We start from the raw sequence: 24,443 nt of genomic DNA on the forward strand, positions 1-24,443 counted from the left end.
GTGTGATTTTTTTTCAGTTCTAAGGTGTGTGATAGTATTGTATTAAAAGCAAGTATGTTAGAACTGGCTGGTCAGACAGTGTGACTGAGCAGCTCAAAACAAGAGGAAAACCAGTACTAAGTCAGCTAAAATAAATCACATGCATTCCTACTGTTAATTTTCTATGTAAGCTTTTGGAAATGGGAGGGGAGCTGTGGTCAGCAAGACAGGAAATGGGAAGGGAAACATCCTTAAGCCAATCTCTCTGTAAATTGTAGTCCACACTATGGGAAAAGTTTGAGATCTAGTGGTCACAGCACAGAACTGCGAGTTGAGTTCTGTTCTCTGCAGTGCCACAGACTTGCTGTGTGACCATTAGACTATCCCTTAACTTCCCCATGTCTCCGGTTCCTCATCTGTAAAATGGAGGTGATAATCCTTACCTACCTTTCAGGGGAGTTATGAAGCTAAATTTGTTACTGTTTGGAAAGTGCTTTGGGATCCATGGGAGGTGTTGGAGAAATGCAGTGCATGGTTATTAATAATTGCTACTAGCCCTTCCAAATGTCACATGCATTTTTATTAATTTCCGTCAACAATTTAGAAAGGGCAAAAAGAGGCTTCTTACTGCAAGTATAAAATGACATTATGATATTTGACCCCTAGGATGTTGGGATCACTGAGCAACTATTGACACTAAATTAATGATCCTTAACTAAGTGTGTTGCATTTGACCTAGATATAGGTGGGCTGTGGCTTCCTCATTGTTGCATTTATAAGTTCTAGGAATTCTGGTTAGCAAATTCCACTAGGCACCTCTTTTTGCAGTGTGGGAATGGTGTCTAGGCCAAAATCCTGGAACTTTTCAATCTCAGTTATCTTCTTCATAGAGGCCAAAAGTTGTATTTGCTCGCCATTTGGGGCACTCATTAGTGAGTAGTCAGCACATTGGATATAGATGCTCGTTGTCTCTATTCCATATGTGATGCCTTCTAAATGCCAGGAACAAAAAGAATCGATGGCATTTGTCTTGACTCACTTCTCCAAACCTGGGCTGAAACTCTGCTTTAAGTACCACATGAAAATGAAGGTTATGACTTAATCTCTGCTTGTCTGCCTCACAAAACAACTCTGTGTGTGTGTGTGTGCGCAAGTGCAAAACTCAGAACTCAGCATGATAATGTCAGTGGCACTGCCGTTGACCAGGTCAAGGCTGATGTGTGTTGGCAGAGCTAGGAGGGGGTCCTAGGACTGGAGCAGCAGAGACTGCAGTATTCAGGACCACAGGGAATAGGCAGAGCTTTGTATCTGGATTAATTTACAGTGGACTGGAATTTGAGGGAGCTCTGCAAATCAGGATTGAAGTATATTGCTCAACCTGTGTGTGGGAAATTTCCTGTTACACACACTGACTAATTAGCCAGTGCCATCAGTTTCTCACTCTCTGCTGAACCCTAAAATCACCTGCTGATGTTGAGAAAGGCAGGCAGAGAAATCAAAAGATCTCTGCAGAAAGCGACTGTCACCTTTATGTGTATGCAGGGCTGGCTGCTGCTTTAGCTTTCTCTGCTTCCTTTGAAACTTGGGGAGGAATAATGCTCTTTTTCTGTGTGTGCATCTCTCTCTGTATTCCAACAGTTAGATTAAAGATGGCTGAAAGAATTTTTCTCTTGGGAACGCATATACCAATTTCTTCCAGACTGGCATGCTGTTGTGTGATTATCTAAATTACTTGAAAAGGAAAGCTGCATCATCATATCAGGCCCTTAATAAACAAGTTTGCAGCTTGGATTTGTTCAGTACTAGCACGTATTGCAATATGGAATGATAATGCTCTGAGACATACAGACTCATCTCATTGCTTCTAACATCAGCTACTGTGCTTGCATGTTAGGTAGGCAGTTGCACTGGGTATGTGGCAGGGCAATGACCATGCATCGAAGAGCAAGATAAAATTAGCTGATGGGATTTTCAGAGGCACTCACTGTTGGCCTAACTTTGCTTCCACTTAAGTTCCTTATGATGTGCTTCAGTGGGACCAGATTTAGGCCAATGCAGAATACTTCTGAAAATCCCCACTCTGTGTGTTGTGTGTGTCTCTGTCTGTCTGTCTGTTTGTCTGTGTATATATATCTTACGTTTGGGAAGTGCAGTTTTCATTGATCTATACAGAGAAGTCTTTTGTTAACAAAATAAAGATGAGGGGTCAGATCCCCAGCTTGCACAAATTGATGTAGCTCCATTGAACTTGCTAGAGCTACACTGTTTTATACCAGCTGAGAATCTAGCCCAAGATACAGGCGCAAGGAGTAAAATTCTTACCTAGATCTACATTCTGAACATCCCAAAGTTGGGTGTGGTTGATGCAAATCCATCTTGGCTATGTAGCCAATTTGCCAAGAAACATGTGCTGTGTCTGTTTCACAGATCAAATTCTGTGCTTGGTTACGTCAATAAAAATCCAGAGCAGCTCCAATGAAGAGTGCCCCTGGTGTGAATAGGAGTGGAATTTATCTCTTGTATTGTAAGTCTTTTGGGATGGTGATCTTGTCTTCCTCTTTGAACTCTACATTGCAAAGAATATATTGGGTGCTCAGGAAATGAAGAATAAATAAAATATCTTGTGACTGTGTGAGTAAGTAAACAAAGCCGATAGATGAGTTTGCCCTGTGCACTTCGTTCATTTACTTTGACAAGCACATTTTAATTTTAATTGTTTATGATACTTCTACATGAGATACTACACGACATTTACTGCTATTTTAAGAAGTAATGCAATCTTGGTGATAATGAGGCCACGTTACATTGATGTCTCCACGAGTTAAGTCTCTGAGGATTGGAGTGAGGCCACTTACTGTGAGACTCCTCAGCAAAGTCTGAAAACTAGTGAGGTTTTCTGCCTGTCTTACTCTGGATTAGCTTCTGCAGCAGCATCATGTGATCACTTATCTATTCTACTAATACTTGGTAAAACCAGCAAGTGGTTTATAACATCAGGGATTATGCTCAGACACACAGTGCTTTCCAAAAATAAAATGAATGCCGTTCTGAGAGCCCTTCAGATAATATTGATCGACCAATAAAGAAAAGACCAGAGTATCCGAGACTGCTTTGAGGGCACAGAAGTGAAATGTTTCCCTTGGTTACTTTGACAATGAAATACATATCTTCAGGCATGCGACTATGAGCTGTATTGATCATTTCTGCACTGCATGGGCATCCATGGAGCACTGTCTAAACTCCCCAAATCCAGTCTCCGCACATGCTAGGCACAGTGAGAAATCTAAGCTGAATTCTCAGGTTCCATGTAGTGCAGAGTCCTCTTTCTGATCGTGATCAGCACCAACTGCTTCAGAGGCAGGTGCAAGAAACCTGCAGTGGGCAGTTCTGAGAGAGCCTGCTCAAAGCACTATGTTCCTTCTGACTCCCAAAGATCAAAGGTTGGCTTATGCCTGAAGTGGGAGGGCTTGTATCCCTTCCATTAGCTTTTTTATTTAGTGTTTGTTTATTGTTTGAATGATGGTTGTTTTTGTCAGCCATGTAAATGTCTTGGTCTCTTGGGTTATTCCAAAGCCCTGATCAGGATTTTAGAGTGGACACCCCCATAGCACCCTACACCCCCATCAGGACCCACCATGCCAGCAACCTAATATCCCACTTTACGTTAAGTGCCTAAATACAGTAGTCATCTGGTGTGCCCTAGATATACCTCTGACAGGCAGGCAGGGCTTGGGGAAGCTAATAAGAGTACAATTCTATAAAGCAGATGACTTGGTCTCTCTCGCCCTGGGGCACCTCCTTTGGCTGATCTCCTGTCTCTGTCTCGCTGTCTAGATTCTACTGGGATCTGACCATGCTACTCCTGATGGTGGGAAACCTGATCATTATCCCTGTGGGCATCACTTTCTTCAAGGACGAGAACACCACCCCATGGATCGTTTTCAATGTGGTCTCAGACACCTTCTTCCTCATTGACCTGGTCCTCAACTTCCGGACCGGCATCGTGGTAGAGGATAACACTGAGATCATCCTTGACCCCCAACGAATTAAGATGAAGTACCTGAAGAGCTGGTTTGTGGTGGATTTTATCTCCTCCATCCCTGTGGACTATATCTTCCTGATTGTGGAGACCCGTATCGACTCAGAGGTTTACAAGACTGCCCGGGCTCTGCGCATCGTGCGCTTCACCAAAATCCTCAGCCTTTTGCGTCTGCTAAGGCTCTCCAGGCTCATCCGCTACATCCACCAATGGGAGGAGGTGAGCAGAGGCTGTGTTTCATGTTCACTTGGGTCCTGAGGCCCCTTTCCCCTCACACCAGAAGCGCGGTTCCTCCCATTTCACACCACTGTAAGTGGGAGAAGACTTGGGTTCTAGATGTGGCTCTTGGCAAGTTGCTAGGAGGACCCTCAACCTGGTGAAATTTAGGCACTGTTGCTTTAGACTGTACTATCTCTTTAAGGATAGTGATGTAATGTTGGATGATGTTGCACTGTTTAAAATAGGAGTACATTCAGGTCATCCCACTGCATGTCGTATGAGATTGTAGAGTAACCTCAAGGAGAAATGGATAGCCAGTCTGCCTGCTGTTGCTCTTCCAGAGCCAGAAAGCACTACCAGGTAAATCGCCTAGGGCAGGGGTTCTCACAACAAACTCACAACTCTGAGTGTGGCCACCAAATCTTGCTGGGGGCCACTCTGACAACCTTTCCTAAAATATTCAATTAACTTTAGGAAAAACAAACAAATATGCACAGATACATGTCCAAGTTCCGACCCACCTCTGTCCCTATCTCCAATGGCCCTTCAGCAAGAGCCCACCCTGGGGAAGGTGGGTTGGGAACTCACCGGCTGCCAGCAGAGTTCCAGGCTCTCCATGCCCTGGCTGGGTGGGAGTGGGGGAGCTGATCAGAGGAGTGGCCCAACAACTGAACATTGCAGCTGCTTTCACAAACAACAGCTGCCGCAGGCCCCATGCACACTGGCCCCTCATGTCTCCAGAGGCGCTGCCCAGAATGCAGGGCACTGATCCCTGCTGGTGGCACCAGCACAAACACCAAGGCAGCGCATCTCGCTGCCCTTGGTAACAGCTCTTCAGGAGCAACAGCTGGGTGCTGCAGGGAGGGGCCACTGCTTTCTGGGAGGGGAGACGGAGGGTAAGCGGTGGGCTGTGACTCAAGCTGTTTGGGAGGTGGTGGAACCTTTACATGGTCTTCCCCCCCAATACACACACTATAAACATATACATTTGGGGGGACAATGCACCCCAACTTCCATCCATACTTTAGAGGTTGTCGTGGCCGCAAATAAATCTGCAGGTGTCCGCATTTGAGAAACGCTGACTTAGGGTATCAGCCTCTCTACAGGTGCCTGCACAGACATGGACTTGGCCTCAGATACATGTTTTCATGAACCTGCAGCACTTGTTTATCCAAGTGACTTAGTTCATTACATGCTTATCTCTTGAGTAAACAGCTTGGTGATGTATTTATAACCTGCCAGCTTTTCTAAATTCTCAAGCACCATGTTCAGGGGAAAAAGAAGCCAGACAATCTGCCGGCAAACAGGCACTATTTGGTGATAAGGAGAAACCTAACAATCCGGCACAGCTTGATAGCCCCCCGCACCGCCCTGGCCCTGCAAGGAAATTCCAACTTATAGGTGCTGATACTCTGGTTCCCAGGTTGGTTTGATTTGAGCCCCCGCCTTGGCTATGGCCTAAGAACTGATCATCTCCCAGTCCTCTGCTCCCTCCACAGGAGCAGGGAAGGAGCACCCTATATTTATACCCATGTCTCAGGAGCATATCTGCAGTGGAGGAAAGGCTGGTCAAGCATCATGCATTTTTCTTTTCTCTATACCCCAGCTAGTTCCCCAGTTTTGGGAGCACTGATTTTATGCAATTGTGCCATTTCCTGTCATGCTCCCCACAGTGGCATGGCTAAGGAGGGAGTGTCCGCAGTCACTGTGAAATCCCTGGGGTTCATCTGTGTGTCCTTATTAATAATAATTTGTATTAGAATAGTGCCAAGTAGTAGTCCCCAATCAAGATTGGAGCCCCATTATGCTTGGCACTGTGTGGGGAGACAGTGAGGGGCAGTCGCCCCAAATAGCTTGTAAATAGAGAAGACAGATGAAAGTGGGGAGGAAAAGTAGAGGCATGGGCGGAGGGAGTGGCTTTCCCCAGGTCACACAGCAGGTCAGAAGCAGAGCTGGGAACAGAATCCAGGCCTCCTCGTTCCAGTCAGAGAGCAGAAACAATACCATATGAATTAAGTGACCAAACACACAATATGAATTGTGAGTAGATGAAGCAAACGAATCCATAGCCTGAAAATTGTCTGTCCAAAACCATCTATTAATACTGATGAATAAATATGTCTGATAGGATCAGTATCCATTCACAAATGACTCAGAATAGGATTAATTCAGGCACAAATATTTATGATGAGTAGAATCATAGGACTGGAAGGGATCTTAAGAGGTCATCTAGTCTAGTCCCCTGCACTCATGGCAGCAGTAAATATTATCTAGACCATCCCTGACAGGTATTTGTCTAACCTGTTCTTAAAAATCATAGAATCATAGACTTTAAGGTCAGAAGGGACCATTATGATCATCTAGTCTGACCTCCTGCACAACGCAGGCCACAGAATCTCACCCACCCACTCCTATACCAAACTTCTAACCTTGTCTGAGCTATCGAAGTCCTCAAATCGTGGTTTAAAGACTTTGAGGTACAGAGAATCCTCCAGTAAGTGACCCGTGCCCCACACTGCAGAAGAAGGTGAAAACCCCCCAGGGCCTCTGCCAATCTGCCCTGGAGGAAAATTCCTTCCCGACCCCAAATATGGCGATCAGCTAAACCCTGAGCACGTGGGCAAGACTCCCCAGCCAAACACCCAGAAAAGAATTCTCTGTAGTAACTCAGATTCCACCCCATCTAACATCCCATCACAGGCCATTGGGCATATCTACCGCTAATAGTTGATCAATTAATTGCCAAAATTAGGCTCTCCCATCATATCATCTCCTTCATAAACTTATTGAGCTTAGTCCTGAAGCCAGATATGTCTTTTGCCCCCACTGCTTCCCTTGGAAGGCTGTTCCAGAACTTCACTCCTCTGATGGTTAGAAACCTTCATCTAATTTCAAGTCTAAACTTCCTAACGGCCAGTTTATATCCATTTGTTCTTGTGTCCACATTGGTACTGAGCTTAAATAATTCTTCCCCCTCTGTGGTATTTATCCCTCTATTATATTTATAGAGAGCAATCATATCTCCTCTCAGCCTTCTTTTGGTTAGGCTAAACAAGCCAAGCTCTTTGAGTCTCCTTTCATAAGACAGGTTTTCCATTCATCAGATCATCCTAGTAGCCCTTCTATGTTCTTGTTCCAGTTTGAATTCATCTTTCTGAAACATGGGACACCAGAACTGCACACAATATTCCAGATGAGGTCTCACCAGTGCCTTGTATAATGGTACTAACAGCTCCTTATCACTACTGGAAATACCTTGCCTAATGCATACCAAGACTGCATTAGCTTTTTTCACGGCCATATCACATTGATGGCTCATAGTCATCCTGTGATCAACCAATGATGGAGATTCCACAACCTCCCTAGGAAATGTATTCCAGAGCCTAACCACCCTGACAGTTAGGAAGTTTTTCCTGTTGTCCAACCTAAACCTCCCTTGCTGCAATTTAAGCCCGTTTCTTCTTGTCCTAGCCTCAGAGAATAAGCAGAACAATTCTTCTCCCTCCTCTTTGTAACAACTTTTTATGTACTTGAAAACTGTTATCATGTCCCCTCTCAGTCTTCTCTTTTCCACACTAAACAAGCCCAGTTTTTTCAGTCTTCCCTCATAAGTCATGTTTTCTAGACTTTTAATCATTTTTGTTGCTCTTCTCTGGACTTTCTCCAATTTGTCCACATCTTTCCTGAAATGTGGTGCCCAGAACTGGACACAACACTCCAGTGGAGCCCTAATTAGTGCAGAGTAGAGTGGAAGAATTACTTCTCATATTTTGCTTACAACGCTCCTGCTAATACATCCCAGAATGATGTTCGCTTTTTTTTTTGCAACAGTGTTACACTATTGACTCATATTTAGCTTGTGGTCCACTATGACTCCCAGATCCCTTTCCTCAGTACTCCTTCCTAGGCAGTCACTTCCCACTTTGTATGTGTGCAACTGATTGTTCCTTCCTAAGTGGAGAACTTTGCATTTGTCCTTATTGAATTTCATCCTATTTACTTCAGACCATTTCTCCAGTTTGTCCAGATCATTTTGAATTATAATTCTATCCTCTAAAGCACTTGCAACCCCTCCCAGCTTGGTATCATCTGCAAACTTTATAAGTGTACTCTCTATGCCATTATCTAAATCATTGATGAAAATATTGAACAGAACCGGACCCAGAACTGATCCCTGTGGGACCCCACTCGCTATGTCCTTCCAGCATGACTGTGAACCACTGATCACTACTTTCTGGGAATGGTTTTCCAACCAGTTATGCACCCACTTTACAGTAGCTCCATCTAGATTGTATTTCCCTAGTTTGTTTATGAGAAGGTCATGAGAGACAGTATCAAAAGCTTTACTAATGTCAAGATATACCACATTAACTGCTTTCCCCCATCCACAAGGCTTATTACCATCAAAGAAAGCTATCAGATTTGTTTGACATGAGCATTTTGACTGTCTCTAACCCAGGAGTTTGTAGTGTTGAAGGAGCATGAATGTGTTCCTTTCTGTGCTATTGTTCTGCTGGTCCAAGAGGAGTTAAATAATTAGGCTGCTTCTTGTACTGAACTTGTTTAAAATATCAGCAATTAAGAGCTAATCAGGAACCCTCTTCCCCTGCTACTCTCCCATCTCACAGTGGGCAGCGGCCCCTAATTTGAGTCTGAAAACATGACTAACATGCAGTTTATTGCACCTTTGCTGCGGCGACACTAAGCCCAGGGGTGGCTACCATTCGCATTCCAGATGCTCTGGAACATTCTGAAGATTGAGCTCTCCAGCGAGGTGATACGCTGCAAGTGGAAGGGACAGATGGTGATGTATTGCCACTGGGGACTATAATGCAAATCCCAGCAGTGCAAGCCCAGCCCTTTCTTTGGCTCAGTACTGAGCCGAAACAGCTGGTTCTCAGGGATGACCCAATGGTAGGAAGGTTTCTTGGTTTTGGGTGGAGCAGCAAGACATGTCCTTTTTGGGGTGTCACATGCTACAAAGCAGTGAGGTGTCAGGGAGGAGAGTTACTCCTCCTCCTTGGGCAGGGTTAGTTTGTCCTGCTCATTGGAATCACACAGACCGTTCTCGTGTCTCTTATCCTGAAGTGCCTACAGCTGATCTGTCTCAGACGACAAGTTCCCATGCAGCTCTCCTCACTGCACAGGCTCACTGTCACGGGCCAGAAATGTACAGCTGTAGCAGGGAGCCATGTGAGACTGGATTGACTGTGGGGGCAAGACGTGAGGTGGAGGGCCAGCCGACCAGAGAGAGACAGAACGATGTGGGAGGTGGAGGGGAAGTGAGGGTCTGTCTGCGCTGGGGGCTAGCTGATATGGGGAAATGGCTGCATGTGTGTGGGCAAGCTGAGGAGAGGCTAACATGCAGTCACTCTTCCTTGTTAACTAGTGACCCTCATTGTCATCATTCTGTGTCTCTAACTAGCCAGCCCCCTACACACACAGTGGGGGTGTGGAGGGTAGTTAAGGAGAGGGGGAGGAGAGAGTGGGAAACACAGAATCATAGAAGATTAGGGTTGGAAGGTTGCCTCCCCCATTTAGTAAGGGGCTCACACTTTCCTTGACTTTCTTCTTGTTGCTAACATGCCTGAAGAAACCCTTCTTGTTATTCTTAATATCCCTTGCTAGCTGCAACTCCAAGTGTGATTTGGCCTTTCTGATTTCACTCCTGCATGCCCGAGCAATATTTTTATACTCTTCCCTGGTCATTTGTCCAAGCTTCCACTTCTTGTAAGCTTCTTTTTTGTGTTTAAGATCAGCAAGAATTTCACTGTTAAGCCAAGCTGATCCCCTGCCATATTTACTATTCTTTCTACACATCGCGATGGTTTCTCCTGCAACTTCAATAAGGATTCTTTAAAATACAACCAGCTCTCCTGGACTCCTTTCCCCCTCATGTTATTCTCCCGGGGATCCTGCCCATCCATTCCCTGAGGGAGTCAAAATCTGCTTTTCTGAAGTCCAGGGTCCATATTCTGCTGCTCTCCTTTCTTCCTTGTGTCAGGATCCTGAACTTGACCATCTCTTGGTCACTGCCGCCCAGGTTCCCATCCACTTTTGCTTCCCCTACTAATTCTTTCCTGTTTGTGAGCAGCAGGTCAAGAAGAGCTCTGCCCCAGTTGGTTCCTCCAGCACTTGCACCAGGAAATTGTCCCCTACACTTTCCAAAAACTTCCTGGATTGTCTGTGCACCACTGTATTGCTCTCCCAGCAGATATCAAGGTGATTGAAGTCCCCTGTGAGAACCAGGGCCTGCAATCTAGTAATGTCTGTTAGTTGCCTGAAGAAAGCCGCGTCCACCTCATCCCCCTGGTCCAGTGGTCTATAGCAGACTCCCACCACAACATCACACTTGTTCCTCACACTTCTAAACTTAATCCAGAGACTCTCAGGTTTTTTTGCAGTTTTATACTGGAGCTCTGAGCAGTCATACTGATCTCTTACATACAATGCAACTCCCCCACCTTTTCTGCCCTGCCTGTCCTTCCTGAACAGTTTATATCCATCCATGACAGTGCTCCAGTCATGTGAGTTATCCCACCAAGTCTCTGTTATTCAAATCACATCATAATTCCTTGACTGTGCCAAGGCTTCCAGTTCTCCCTGCTTGTTTCCTTGATTTGTGTACATGCACCTTCTCTTTCTGTGAACAGACAATCCCAACTTCTTCCATGGCTTAGGGCAAAGGCTTCAACAAAGATTCTGCTGATGTTCACTTGAACTAAAATGTAAATTTATTCAATTCATCATAGTCATTTGTATTTGCTTTCTAAAAGTATTCCTGCAAACAAGTGTCCTGGCAGGGATGACTATGGAAAGAGCCAGTTTTAAATAACTAGGAGAGAATATTCTTGGTAAGAAGATTCTGACCACGTAAATGTAAGTATTAGAGCTCGAAACCTTGTGTTAAATTTCTCCAGTCAGGAGACAGAAACAAGACCACGTGCCTCTGATTCCACTAGATCGGACCATTGTGGTCCATCTCTGATCTGTGCATCCAATGAAAACAAGGCAGAGTGGTTCAGATTTTGAATGTTAAATACAATAAAAATCTTTGCTCATACAAAGTTCAAACTGAGAAAGAGGCAAAACTGACTGAATAATAAATCTAATTTGCTGAGCTTTGCCAGTAGCACCTATCCTAACACTCAGTACTAATATGTAGTACCATGTATACACTTGTCGGTCATTTGAGGTGAAAGCCATTGTTTCCTTAGTGAAATTAAATGTGTATCTGGAGAACAGTGGAATCTCCTTCTTGAGAAATCTGTTTTTAAACAGCAAAATGACAGCGCTGGTTAAATTTTTGTTTTGGACCAAAAAAATGGTGCTTTCAATACAATGGACTTTTCTGCGGGACTTTTTTTTGTTTTGGTCAAAAAAACAAAAAAAATATTTTTGCTTTTGGAAACCAAAAACTGGAAAAACTTCAGGTTTGGGATTTTTCATTTTTTTAAAAATTAAAAACATGAAAACTTCTGAAGAAAAATTTAAATGACAACGTTAAAAAAAATTATTTTCCCTAGGAACAAAAAACCTTTCCCCTCCAGCGCTACCAAAGAGGTTGCTGATCTTGTCCTCTGTTTCTGCTGAGTACTGGTAAGGGATGTAGGTTTAGCCTGGAGAATATACTGCTCTCGGGGTCTGTAACTTAATTTTATGGGTATCTCAGTTCCAGAAAGACATTGGCACATTTGAGGGACTTCAGAGAAACCCAAAAAACATGATTAAAAGGAGGGATCAGCTTGTGAAGAAAGAATAAGAGTGGAGAGCAGTGGCTTGTTGGCTGGGCACCCAGATCTGAAGGCAGCACTGTGCTAGCAGCAACACAGAAATAAGGGAGTGAGCTGTAGCGCACGAAAGCTTATGCTCAAATAAATTTGTTAGTCTCTAAGGTGCCACAAGTCCTCCTTTTCTTAATGTGAAAAGTGATATTTGTCAATATAACTTTTCACAGTAGATTATCACCCTTACTTCTGCACTGCTGCTGCTGCTCTGGGCTGATAGCCAGAGCCCCACAGCATCTAGGTGAGAGATGGCTGGGGGGAGAGGGGTAAGGAGAACCCAAGCCCAGGCTGCCTCCTGGTGTGGAAATGGTGGGTGTGGAAAGGAGAACCTGAGCTCGGGCTGCCTCTGGTGAGGGCTTGTTGGGAGGGTGAGCCCAAGTCTGGGTGGCAGGGCTCTGGCTGTTCCCTTTATCCCCACCTCCTGCGTGTGCATGGCCCTTCTTCACGGGGCCCCAGCCACCCAGGGCTGACAGCCAGAGCTCTTAAAAAACGAACAAATGCACAGCTTGCACCTTCCTTGACACAGATGACCCTGGACTAGATGACCTCCTGAGGTCTCTTCCAACCCTAATCTTCTATGATTCATGATTCTATGATTCCCGTGCCTCCCATAGGAGGCCTGCCCCACAGTCTGAGAAGTGCTGCACTAGAGAATGCAGTGAAGGGTGCAGTCCTGCACTGGGGATGGAGCAGATGGGCCAAATTATAGTACTACAGTAGATCCTCGAGGTCCCAACATTGTTTGGGGGCTCCAGTGTGCTAGGTTTTGAAAATGACCTCAAGGGCATTATTAATCTCTAATGTTCACTGCTAAGGCAAACTAAGGCACAAGGAAAGGCTGGGGCCGTTCTCCATGATCCTTTGGGCAACCAGGGCTTTGAATGTCCAGCATGGGGGTGAGGCCTGACAGTTCATTTATAACAGAAATCCAAGAGCCTTTCTCATTTCAATCCACCACCACTTAACTAAGAGAGAAGCCCATTCCGTTATTAATGGAGTTAATCATCAGCCTGCTGGGGATTCTGAGACCTCAAAGAGGCTTCATTACCTGGAGCTCCAGCAGCAGAGCTTCCAGACAGAATCTTGGACCTTCTCTGCGCTACAGCAGCATCTCCCACCACGAAGAGGGGCATTAGTATCCTAGCAGTAAGAAAAACAGCCAAAGCAAACTGCATGCTGCTGCTGGAGGGGGCTCTCCAGGATCCCTGGGCTAAAATTCTGCCACCAAACTGGAAAGGGGGTTTGGAGGAATTTCCTTGCCTCTGGAGGAGTCACCCCCTCTCTGGATATTACTAAGCCATCCCTGCCATGGACAGCTTCTCCTGGGGATTGTTGCAATTCCTGTGAAGTGTGTGGAATGGATCAGGGTGCACTAAGGGTTGGGGATTTTCAAAACACTTCCTGGGAGAAGAAACTCAAAAATTACCTCCCACCCACCCCCATCCTTCTCTTTATCAGATGATACATGCTGAATACTGGGCTGTATTCTCCATATGCTCTGCACAGTGTTGGGAACAAAGGATAAGCCTTCCGAAGAGCCGGTTGGGTGCATGCTGCCACCCACCTCTTTCTTTGATTCTCTTCCAGCCAAGAAAGCAATTTTTGTTTAAATACAAAAAACAAGTGACTGGGTTGCCCAGATCCTCTCCCTCCTTGCTACAGTGCCCTAGGGATGTGAGGGTTTATCCCACGCTCCTGGCAAAGTTTTGTGGGACCCCCTTGTTTCATGCATTGGCAGCACATTGCTGGCTAGTGCACAAAAATCCCAGACAGCATGGCAGCCCGAACTCCTGTTGAGGCGGTGAGAGTCACAATGCATGACTCAGCATTTGTGCTGCCAAATGCTCTGCAGCATCTGCAGGATGGACAATGGCAGCAGGTTGTCTGCTTAATGCAGATCCCAAGCTGGGTCACTCTTCAGAGTTATCGGCTCTCACCTTGCTGGTCTCCACAGCTGACACGACTTGCAGATTTCCATGAAAATGTCAGGCTGGTCAAGGGCAAAATGCTTCATTTTCCAAAAGGAAAAAATGAAGTTTTGTTGTTTGTTTGGACAGTGGAAAATGGCAAAGATCTATCCTGGCAGGCACAATAACAAATGGCCACTTACTGAACTGCAGGTAAATGGATCATCACGATTTTCTCCAGGAAGGTCTCCTCCCATGTTTATGGGAAAAGCCAGAACTCAGAACTGACCAGAGGAAATCTGCCTGTTGGTGAAAGGAATGACAATAGAGGGAGGCCTGGACTGAACACAGGAAATTCTGAGTTCTTGAATTGGTCCATGAATGCCAAGGCCTCAGTTTCCCTATTAGTAGAACAGGGCTATCAATAGCTGAACTACTTCACATGGGGCTCGAGAAGTTTAAGATAGCTAATGTTTGCAAAGCACCTTGGAGCTAGAGGACCAGGATCTGTCCTGATCTGCATTCTGAGCAATCCAGCTCAGATACTATTTCAAAATACATTTATCCCTGTGTCGCTCTTTGGCAAGCCATGCACCTCTTCTTTCACCACTCTAGAAAGGCAGTCCTAGGCTAAGCCAAGACCTATATATCCCTCTGTTCCACACTAATTGTCTCCTTTGGCCCCACATTATACTGCAAACCTGCAGAAACACCATCCAGTGGGGTCTTTTACCTCCTCTTCCTTGACTTATTTACTTTGCTGACCATGGAAAGACTCATTAGCACAAGATCCTAGAACAGGATCGCATCACCAAACCTCATGGCTACTGTTCCCTAAGGGGAAGTAGTTACAACAGTGACAATGACACAGCAAGGAGATGGGCAGAGTGGTTTTGGAAAGGAGTGATGGGCTGGTAACAATGATAGAGTCAACAAGTCCAGGGCTAGAAGTCCACTGTTATCATCAAGTCCAGAGGTTCCCAAACTTGGGTCGCAGCTTGTTCATGGTAAGCCCCTGGCGGGCCAGGAGGCACTTTGTTTATCTGAGCATCTGCAGGTACGGCCGCTCGCAGCTCCCATTGGCCGTGAACGGCGAACTGCAGCCACTGGGAGCTGCGAGCGGCTGTACCTGCAGATGATCAGGTAAACAAAGTGTCTTGTGTCCTGCCAGGGGCTTACCCTGAACAAGCCGCGAACCAAGTTTGGGAACCCCTGATCTAGTCTGACTTTCTATACAGCACCAGCTAGAGACCTGTCCCCAAACAATCTCCGCTGGAACCAGAGCCAACTGTTTAGAAAAACATCCCATCTGGATTTAAACAGTGCTAAGGATGGAGAATCCACCCTGATCCTTGGTCAGTTGTTCCAACAGATAGTTACCTTCATTGTGAAGACCAAGCTCTTGCTGGATGTGTTCAGTATGATGAGCTGCCTGTATCATTCCCCTACCCCACAGAGTCTATGCTTTACAAATAGGCCAAAACAGGGCAGCTATGTTGTGAAAGCAGAGGGATTGGTGTGATAGAGGGGAGTGGGAGGTTGTTCTGAGCAGTGAGGCATCATGAGAGAAGGCGTGAAGTCAGCAAGGGGGCAGGCAATAAAGGGATTGGTTGTGGGAGAGGCTGTGCAGGTGCACAGGGAGTGAAGGATGGAACAAGGGCAGAAGGGGTAGGTAATGGGGATTTGCACAGAGCCATCAAAGGGAGGCTGAGAAGTCAGCTTCACTCTTGTGGTGGCTGTGCTGAAATCCCTGGTTTTGCACCGGTGATGAACTGGGTCCCAGGAGTTCAGAGATGGAGGAAGCCAGCAAAGGAGTCCTAATATGGGGGCAGGCCCAGTTGGAGCAGCAGGAGTAGAAGTCCTCCTAGTAGCTGGTGAGAGCAAGGCTAGAATGCAGGGAGGCGGAGGTGGCAGCTCTCAAGGCGAGTGAGAACCAGGGCATGAGGCAGGGGATGGAGAGGGAAGGGCAGGTTTTAGAGCTGTTGGAGACCAGCTGACGTGCCAAGAGCCTGAAGGTGAGGGAGGAGCCAGTGCTGACACTGAGCTCAGGGAGGCGGTAAGAAACCACACCCCCCTTCTGAACTCTGCCCAACACTGAGGCGATAAGCCAGAGTCTTGGGGTCAAGCCTCCTTGTAAACATTGTGAGGAAACAGTGAAGATAATGGCTCGCAAAGCAGCTGATAGGCCTGTTCCTCCCAGGGTCCCTGGAAGGGTAGAGAGCATTTAAGATGCAACAGCTGTGTTTGATTTTTTGGCTTTGCATAGCAAAGTGCCAAGTATTAATTCCCCTTGATTTGATGTGTCTCAGCACAGCCTATTCTGGAGTTGCTGTCCCCTGAATAGGGTTGATTAGATGCCTCTCCTGTCTTTTTTGCCCAAACATGAGCTAATTCCATTTTACACTAACAATGTGCCAGGCTCTTATTTTGCTATAAGAAATAAAGCTGCAACTGTCAACAGTTAATTAGATAACCTTAGCACTAGAGAGGTCCCTAGAGTTTCAGCAGGGCCAGCAGGTGTTCCCCAGAGGAGGGCACGAAGCAGAGTCCTAGATCTTGGCTCCTCTTCCCCCAACCACCCCAGGTTGGGATTTGCACAAGGAGACTGTCTCCTGTGCCCAGCTCTAGTTAGTTACGGCAGGGCCAGTTCATCCTAACGGCTGAGCGTGGCACAGGGATTGAGGTAAAGGTAGGTGATTTTGTGCTTCTTTGATACTGGGGCTCATTTGTCCCACAAAAGGATTAGAGCAACCCAAGGGCTACCCTGACTTGTGCCCTGACTCACCAGCCATGCTTCCTGCTCACTCTGCTGTACCATGGGGACTCCTGCAGAAGATGATGTAGCAGTAGTTAGGCTGACTCTATGCTGTTAGGAACTCCTCTTATTCTGGGCGATCTCCCAGAGGGCTGTAACAGTGGCTCTGCTGCCTGTTTAGGGACCCAGTACACAGATGAATTTGGCGCCATGTGTTTGCCCTGTCATCCCTTCTCTCCTGCACCCTGAGTTCCAGCTCAAAATAGCCCAGCCACTGGAGATGCACATGGGATTCTTCTTCTTCTGACTCATTGCTTCTGGCAGAAACACTACAGGAGTGTGGGGTGCTCCGCCAGCCAGGTTGTTCCCACAGTGACTGGGGCCCTCTGTGACCACCACATGCCCTGGGTTGACAAGCGAGGTGGCTGCTTGTGTGTGGCTGCTGAGAAAAGGATGGGCCAGGTGGAAGGAGTGCAGCAATGTAGGATTAGAGAGTATTATGCTTTCCCTGTTGGTCTCTCCTCTTCCTGCAAAGGTTTGTTGGCCTTGTCTCATTTTGCAAGATACAGCAGCTCATGGCTCCTTCCTCTGCACAGCGAACACGTGCTTTATGGAATATCTTTGCTCTACCGCATCCCTGCTGGGACATATAAACCCCTTTGTGATATAACTGCCTGAGCTGACCTTCCTGCAGTCAGTGAATCACTCTGCGCTCACTGTAGAGGGGGACATGTGGGAATGAATGTCAATGTCTGAAGGAAATTGTCAGGGCACGTGACTGGACCAAGTGCTTGTGACTTTCTCTTCAGTTCCAGCCCTCCAGCTCTGGCATATGGGTCTCCATCCCATGCCCAGGACATACCAGACACGGCTTCTAATTCTGGAGAGCAAAGGGAAAATGAGAGCTATGTGGAAGGCTGGACCAAAGAAGAAAAGGGAAAACCAGGAGCCATAGAAATTAGAAATGAGAGTGGCCTAGTGCTTCAGCTAGTGCCTCCTAGTACAGGATTGTTCCCTGCACTGTATTTCAGGGCTGTTTCCAGATGCGTTTTAGATGCTCCAAATGGTGGGACATCCCCACTTCCCCTGGGAGACTCTCCCACAGCTTCCCATTGAGTGCTGTGCTGGGAAGTCTTTCTTCCCGATGTGTTGACTTCTGTTGCTCAGTTGGGGGATCTCCTGTTATTTCCTACCTGTGCCTCAGCCTGTCCAGGCCCAGTGTGAGGGGTGTATTGGTCCTGTTGGAAATAGGGTGTCAGGAGATGCTCTAGGAGAGGAAGCCCATTTTGCCACCAAGGAAAAATCATTCCCAAACCGAAGGACAAGTCCTCCTGATCCAGAAAGCAGTGGGCATGTCAGATCGCAGGGTGGGCCGCAGCACTTCTGCTTTGCCAGCCTCACATAACGCTCCTTGTGAGTGCAGCTGGGGATGGGACAGCACAGCAACGGGCTTCGGGGAAGATGGATAATTCCCTTCCTGGATCACCTCTCCAGTGCACCAGAATGGGGGGGCCAAGGGGCCATGACCTCACCACACTTTTTACTGGCCATAAAAATGGGGGAGGGAGTGGAGAGGAGCAAGCAGGCGGTGAGGTCTTGGGGAGAAAAAGCGATGCAGGAGAGGGGCCTTGGGGGAAGAGGTGGCATGGAGGCAGAGTCTTTGAGGAATGGGCGGTGTGAGGGCAGGGCCTCGGGGGAATGGGCAATGCAAGGGTGGGACCTTGTGGGGCAGCACAGAGGGGTGGGGCCACAGTTCGGATGCCTGTGCCACCCCACTTTAGGGTGCTTCCACAGCTCCTGGTTCCAGCTTCTGAGAACTTAGGGAGGCTTAGGGACACCCAGAACTTGGGGTTGCATCCATCACCATCTTGGCTAATAGCCATTGATGGACCTGTCTTCCAGGAGCTTATCTAATTCTTTCTTGAATCCAGTTATATCTTTGACCTTCACAACATCCTCTGGAACTTGTTAACTGTCTGTTATACAAAGAAGTACTTCCTTTTGTTTGTTTTAAACCTGCTGCCTATTGAATTTCATCTGGTGACCCCTAGTTCTTGTAGACCTCTATCATCTCCCAGCTTAGTTGCCTCTTTTCCAGGCTGAACAGTTAGTCTTTTTAATCTCTCCTCATATGAAAACTGTTCTATATGCTTAATAATTTTTGTTGCCCTTCTCTGTACCTTTTCCATTTCTAACATATCTTTTTGAAGATGGGGTGACTAGAACTGCAATCAGTATTCAAGGCATGGGCATATCATATTAATATAGTGGCATTGTGCTATTTTGTGTTTTATCATCTATCCCTTTCCTAATGGTTCATAATATTCTGTTTGCTTTTTTGACTGCCATGGCACATTGAGTAGGTGTTTTCACAGAACTATCCACAATGACGCCAAGATATTTTTCTTGAATGGTTAACAGCTAATTTAGACCCCATCATTGTGTATGTATGGTTGGGATTATGTTTTCCAATGTGCATTACTTTGTGATTATGAACATTGAATTTCATCTGCCATTTTGTTACCAGTCACCTAGTTTTGTGAGATCCCTTTGTAACTCTTAGCAGTCTGCTTTGGACTTAACTATCTTGAGTAGTCTTGTATAATCTGCAAACTTTGCTACCTCTTTGTTTATCCCTTTTTCCAGATCATTTATGAATATGTTGAACAACACTGGTCCCAGTACAGTTCTGTGGGGGACACTTTACCTCTCTGTTACCTCATTCTCCATTTATTCCTACCCTTTATTTCCTGTCTTTTAACCACTTCCCTCTTATCCCATAACTGCTTACCTTGTTTAAGAGCCTTTGGTGAGGCAACTTGTCAAAGGCTTTCTGAAAGTACAAGTACACCGTATCCAGTGGATCACCTTTGTCTATATGTTTGTTGACCTCCTCAAAGTATTTTAGTAGACAGATGAGGCATGATTTCCCTTTTCAACAGCTGTGTTTACTCTTTCCCAACAAATTTTGTTCATCTATGTGTCTGATAATTCTTTTCTTTACTATAGTTTCAACGAGTTTGCCTGGTACTGAAGTCAGGCTTACCAGCCTGTAATTTCTAGGATCATCCCTGAAGGCTTTTTTAAAAATTGGCATCACGTTAGCTATCCTCCAGTCATCTGGGACAGAAGCTGATTTAAATGATAGATTACATAGCACACTCAATAGTTCTGCAATTCCATATTTGAGTTCCTTCAGAACTTTTGGATGAATACCAGCTGGTCCTGGTGACTTATTACTATTTAATTTATCAATTTGTTCTAAAACCTCCTCTAGTGACACCTCAATCTGGGATAGTTCCTCAGATTTGTCACCTAAAAAGAATGGCTCAGGTTTGGGAATCTCCCGCACGTCTTCTTCAGTGAAAATCAAACCAAAGAATTCATTTAGCGTCTCCTCAATGGCCTTGTCTTCCTTGAGTGGTCCTTTAGCATCTCAACTTCCAGTGGCCCCACTGATTGTTTGGCAGACTTCCTGCTTCTGATGTACTTAAACATATTTTGCTGTTAATTTTTGAGTCTTTTGCTAGTTGCTCTTCAGATTATTTTTTGGCCAGCCTCGTTATGCTAAATATACTCTTACTCTTGAGCTTCCTGAACTTCAGGGACTGTTTTGTTCAGTAATCATTAGGAAGGGCCGTTAGTAGACGGGAGTGTTACCTAGTGGTTAAATTAATGGACTTGAGGATGAGGTGGCCCCTGGCAAATCCCCACCCCTGCCTGTGACGGCCAGGCTCTGTGGGCCTATTGCCACCAGTATTATTCTGTATAAAGGCACTACCCCCACCCCTGTTGGCATCCTCCTGCTTTTATGCTCTCCTCCCCTCATTTTCACTGGACAAACCCACATCTGATGCTAAGTTCCTATCAGACAGGGACAGTGCGCCACAAAACTAGGACTGTCCATCTTTAATCCGGACAAAAGCTCTCCTTACATGGGAGATGGTGGGAATCAGTATCATCTTAGGCTAGTCACTTAACTTCTCTGTGCTGCCATTTCTCTGCCTGTTAGATGCAGGGAGTGCGGGGAAATAATATGCCCAGAGCATCCTATGGACGTTGTGAAGCTTAATTCACTTACCATTATGTAAAGTGTTTTGAGATCTTTAGACAGAAGAGGCCAGAGAAGAGAGAGAATTATTCTTGTTATTCAAAAGGTAGAATAATTTAATCCTAATGCTAAATCTTCCAAAAGTGGCACCTTGGAGCTGGCACGGGGAAATGTGCATACTTCCCTGCTGCTGCTGAGGGTCTGTGCTTCACTCTCACATGTCCCTGCTGTTAGGGTACAGCCTCTGGTATCTGTGTCCTCCACCTGATAACGTGCTTCTGTCCTGAGTCACATTTCAGCTCTGCCACAGCTACGGGGTCAAGCAACTGGCTCCATTCATCCCTCACACAGTCGACTCCTCATTCTGCATGAGGTCAATATTGTTTGTGGAGCAGCCATTGGCTAGAGTAAAAAAAACCACACCCCACTAAACCACTGCGCTGCTGGCTCCTTCTCCCCCTTCCCCGCCCCCCACAGTCCTCCAGCCTATGTGCTCTGAATAGTGTGGTGCAGCCTCTCCGCTCTATTCACATCTTGTCCCACAGAACAAAGTATGAAGTTGCCTTTTGTGGTTGCTCTGGAAGCCTTTCGGCACTTGAGGAGGTATATAATTAAGTCACACAGGCAAGAGTGGTTTGTGCCACACACTTAGATTTCTCTAATAAGCCACTGCAGGGGTTGGTGGGGTTCGTGCTGCAGCAGGATCATAAAGAACAATCAACGCTGTCATTCTAATGCAGTTTGTTTTTCCTGGTAACTTTTCAGCACTGCCATTGCTGCTGCTTTAATCTACAAAGGCGAATTTTCAAAGTGCTGCTGGGGGGGGGGGGGCGGGTAGAGGTTAGCATTAAATCAGACATGGCAGCAGAAGTTGAAGAATGGTCCTCAACCATGGCAGCCAAGATGGGAGGAGGGGAATGAGCAGGATGTCATGTGACTCCCCAAAAGAGTCAGTTTCAGCTAAAACTGAACAAGAAACTGTATCCAAATACGAAAGCAAATACCTCTGCATCACAGGAGAACCTCTTCATAGAATTTCCCCATGTTTCTCACCCAGGTCTGGCTCTCTACTAGAAATTTAAAGAAGCAGTAGGCTGGAGATTGGAGGAAAGGAGCCTGATTCTGATTTCACTTACACTGGTTAGGATGCATGAGGAATAGGCTGGAAAATACAATAATTCCATTATATAAAAGAGGCTGCCATTTTAATTACAATTCCAATAGGAAATGCTGCTTGACAACAGACAACAAGACAGAAATAACCAGAGCTGCAGCTGGAGAGACAGGGCGCAGCAGGAGATTTGCACAGCTCTTTGGGAAAGCAGGAAAAAGTCTGACATGGATGTAGAACATTAAATCAGAAAAGAAAACCTATACAAGAGTGTTATGGAAAACTCATGCAGTTCCCTGTCTCTCCAGCCGCACCTCTCATCTTCCTGTTCTGATGCATGTCATCAGGCTGGTAATACGGCAGGGTCCAGCTTTGTTACTGCATATTCCCATTGCCCTGTGAGGCTTTCCCCGCTAAGAATGACACTCGCAGCTCTGACATCCTTTCCATTCAGTAAACCCCATAGAATCATAGAATATCAGGGTTGGAAGGGACCTCAGGAGATCATCTAGTCCAACCCCCTGCTCAAAGCAGGGCCAATCCCCAATTTTTGCCCAGATCCCTAAATGGCCCCCTTGAGGATTGAACTTACAACCCTCGGTTTAACAGGCCAATGCTCAAACCATTGAGCTATCCCTCCCCCCCTAACCTATCAACCCCCCAAAAAAGGAAATTAATAAAATCTAAAACCCAGCAGTTTTTACCCTTGAAAGGCTGCAATGCCAGGCACTCCATGAAGTCTACCAGGGACTTTGTATTTCTATATATTTTAAGTGGAAATCACCCAGATACTATGGTGATGAGTGGCAGTACAAAATCCTAAAATAGACACATAGATGCTAATGAGGTAATCGTTAGGGATGTTAATTGTTAATCATGTTTCACACTGGATCATGTGGCTAGATGTTATTTTGGATCCCACTAACAGGCTTGAGGCTTAGTAGACTGGTTGAAATTGACATCACTTGTTCTGACCAGTTTTTTACTCTTGTCCTAGAAAGAGGGATCCTCCCCTTTCCCTTTTGACCTGACTTCCTAGCTAGTTCTGACTCCAGCTGAAAATTGCCCTCCTAGGCCTGATGGGATTGACATCCTGCTCTTCCCCTGCCCACTCACTCTTTTCCTGGGGCCTGATTTTGATCTCAGTTATACCAATGTACATCAGGAGCAATTCCATTAACTTCAGGGTAAAACCGCAGGAACCTAACAATTGGATTGGACCTGTGGTCCATCTACTCCAATATCCTGTCTCTGACCATAGCCAAGCTGCTTCAGAGGTATGAAACATGAGATTTTTTATGCCTTCCAAAACACTTTTTTGCATTGTTATAACTCTGGATAGTTGAATTATCCATATAAACTGCCAAACCCTCTTTGAATTGTGTTAAGTTCTTGGCCTCACAGCATCCTGTGGCAGGGAGTTCTAACTAAGCATTCAGTGAAAAATGTTTCCTTTTACCAGTTTTGAATTTGCTACTTTATGAAGTGAATTGAACATCCCCTTGTTCTCGAGACTGGGAGAACAGAAGCTCCTGATTTACTTGGTCTATATCATTAATCATTTTATGTACTTTTATCATGTCCTCCCTTATCTGTCCCCTCTCTAAGGTAAACAATCCAATCTCTCCTCATAGGAGAGTTTTTCCAGGCCCTTGATTATCCTCACTGCCTTTCCCTGAATCTTCTCTAAGTGTGCAATATTCTTCTTGGGATGGGATGACAAGTACTGCCCACAGGGTCCAAATAAGGACAAAGTATTAGTTTATATCAGGGGTTCCCAAACTTGGTTCACGGCTTGTTCAGGGTAAGCCCCTGGCGGGCCGCAAGATGCTTTGTTTACCTGAGAGTCCTCAGGTACAGCCACTCACAGCTTCCAGTGACTGTGGTTCACCATTCCTGGCCAATGAGAGCTGTAAACGGCCGTACCTGCTGATGCTCAGGTAACTAAAGCATCTCACAGCCCGCCAGGGGCTTATCCTGAACAAGTCGTGAACCAAGTTTGGGAACCTCTGATCTAGAGGTTTTGGTTGAGTGAGTTTTTCTGTGAATGTCTAAAGCAGCTGTAAAAACCAATGCACATGTTTTGCATCTGAAGAAGTGGTGTTTTACCCACGAAAGCTTCTGCCCAAATAAAACTGTTAGTCTTTAAGGTGCCACCAGACTCCTTGTTGTTTTTGTGGATACAGACCTACACGGCTACCCCCTGATACAATGCACATGTGGGTGTTCTCAGCATTTCTGAGGATCAGGCCATTTAGTTGGGTATCTAGATACACACACCTGGTTTGTAAAGGTTGGTCTTGGTCAAGCCAGTATCATTGAACCATAGCGTTAGGAGGGACTGCAAGGGTCATCTAGCCTAACTCCTGCCAAGATGCAGGATTTGTTGTGTCTGAATCATCCAAGTCTCCTTTTGAAAACCTCCAGTGAAGGAGCTTCCATGACTTCCCTACACAGTCTGTTCCATCGTGTCCCACTTAATCTCTTTTCCTAACTGCTTATACCCAGTTTCTTCAGCCTTTTCTCTGGTTTGCATTCCATCCCTTTGATCATTTTTGTTGCGTGCCTCTGGATCCTTTCCAGTTTCTCTACATC

At 45.9% G+C, this 24,443-nt stretch overlaps 1 protein-coding gene across 3 annotated transcripts in view; it reads left to right on the plus strand.

The window, feature by feature from the left end:
• HCN4 (hyperpolarization activated cyclic nucleotide gated potassium channel 4) overlaps positions 1-24,443 on the plus strand; it is a 148,586-nt gene that overhangs the window by 31,751 nt on the left and 92,392 nt on the right. For all 3 annotated transcript variants that reach the window (XM_038420844.2, XM_038420847.2, XM_043493869.1), the window contains exon 2: positions 3,814-4,237. In XM_038420844.2, coding sequence (XP_038276772.1) covers positions 3,814-4,237 — 424 coding nt within the window. The remainder of the gene's footprint in view (positions 1-3,813; positions 4,238-24,443) is intronic.

Source organism: Dermochelys coriacea, chromosome 10, assembly GCF_009764565.3.
Source record: "Dermochelys coriacea isolate rDerCor1 chromosome 10, rDerCor1.pri.v4, whole genome shotgun sequence".
In the NCBI taxonomy this organism is placed as follows: Eukaryota; Metazoa; Chordata; order Testudines; family Dermochelyidae; genus Dermochelys; species Dermochelys coriacea.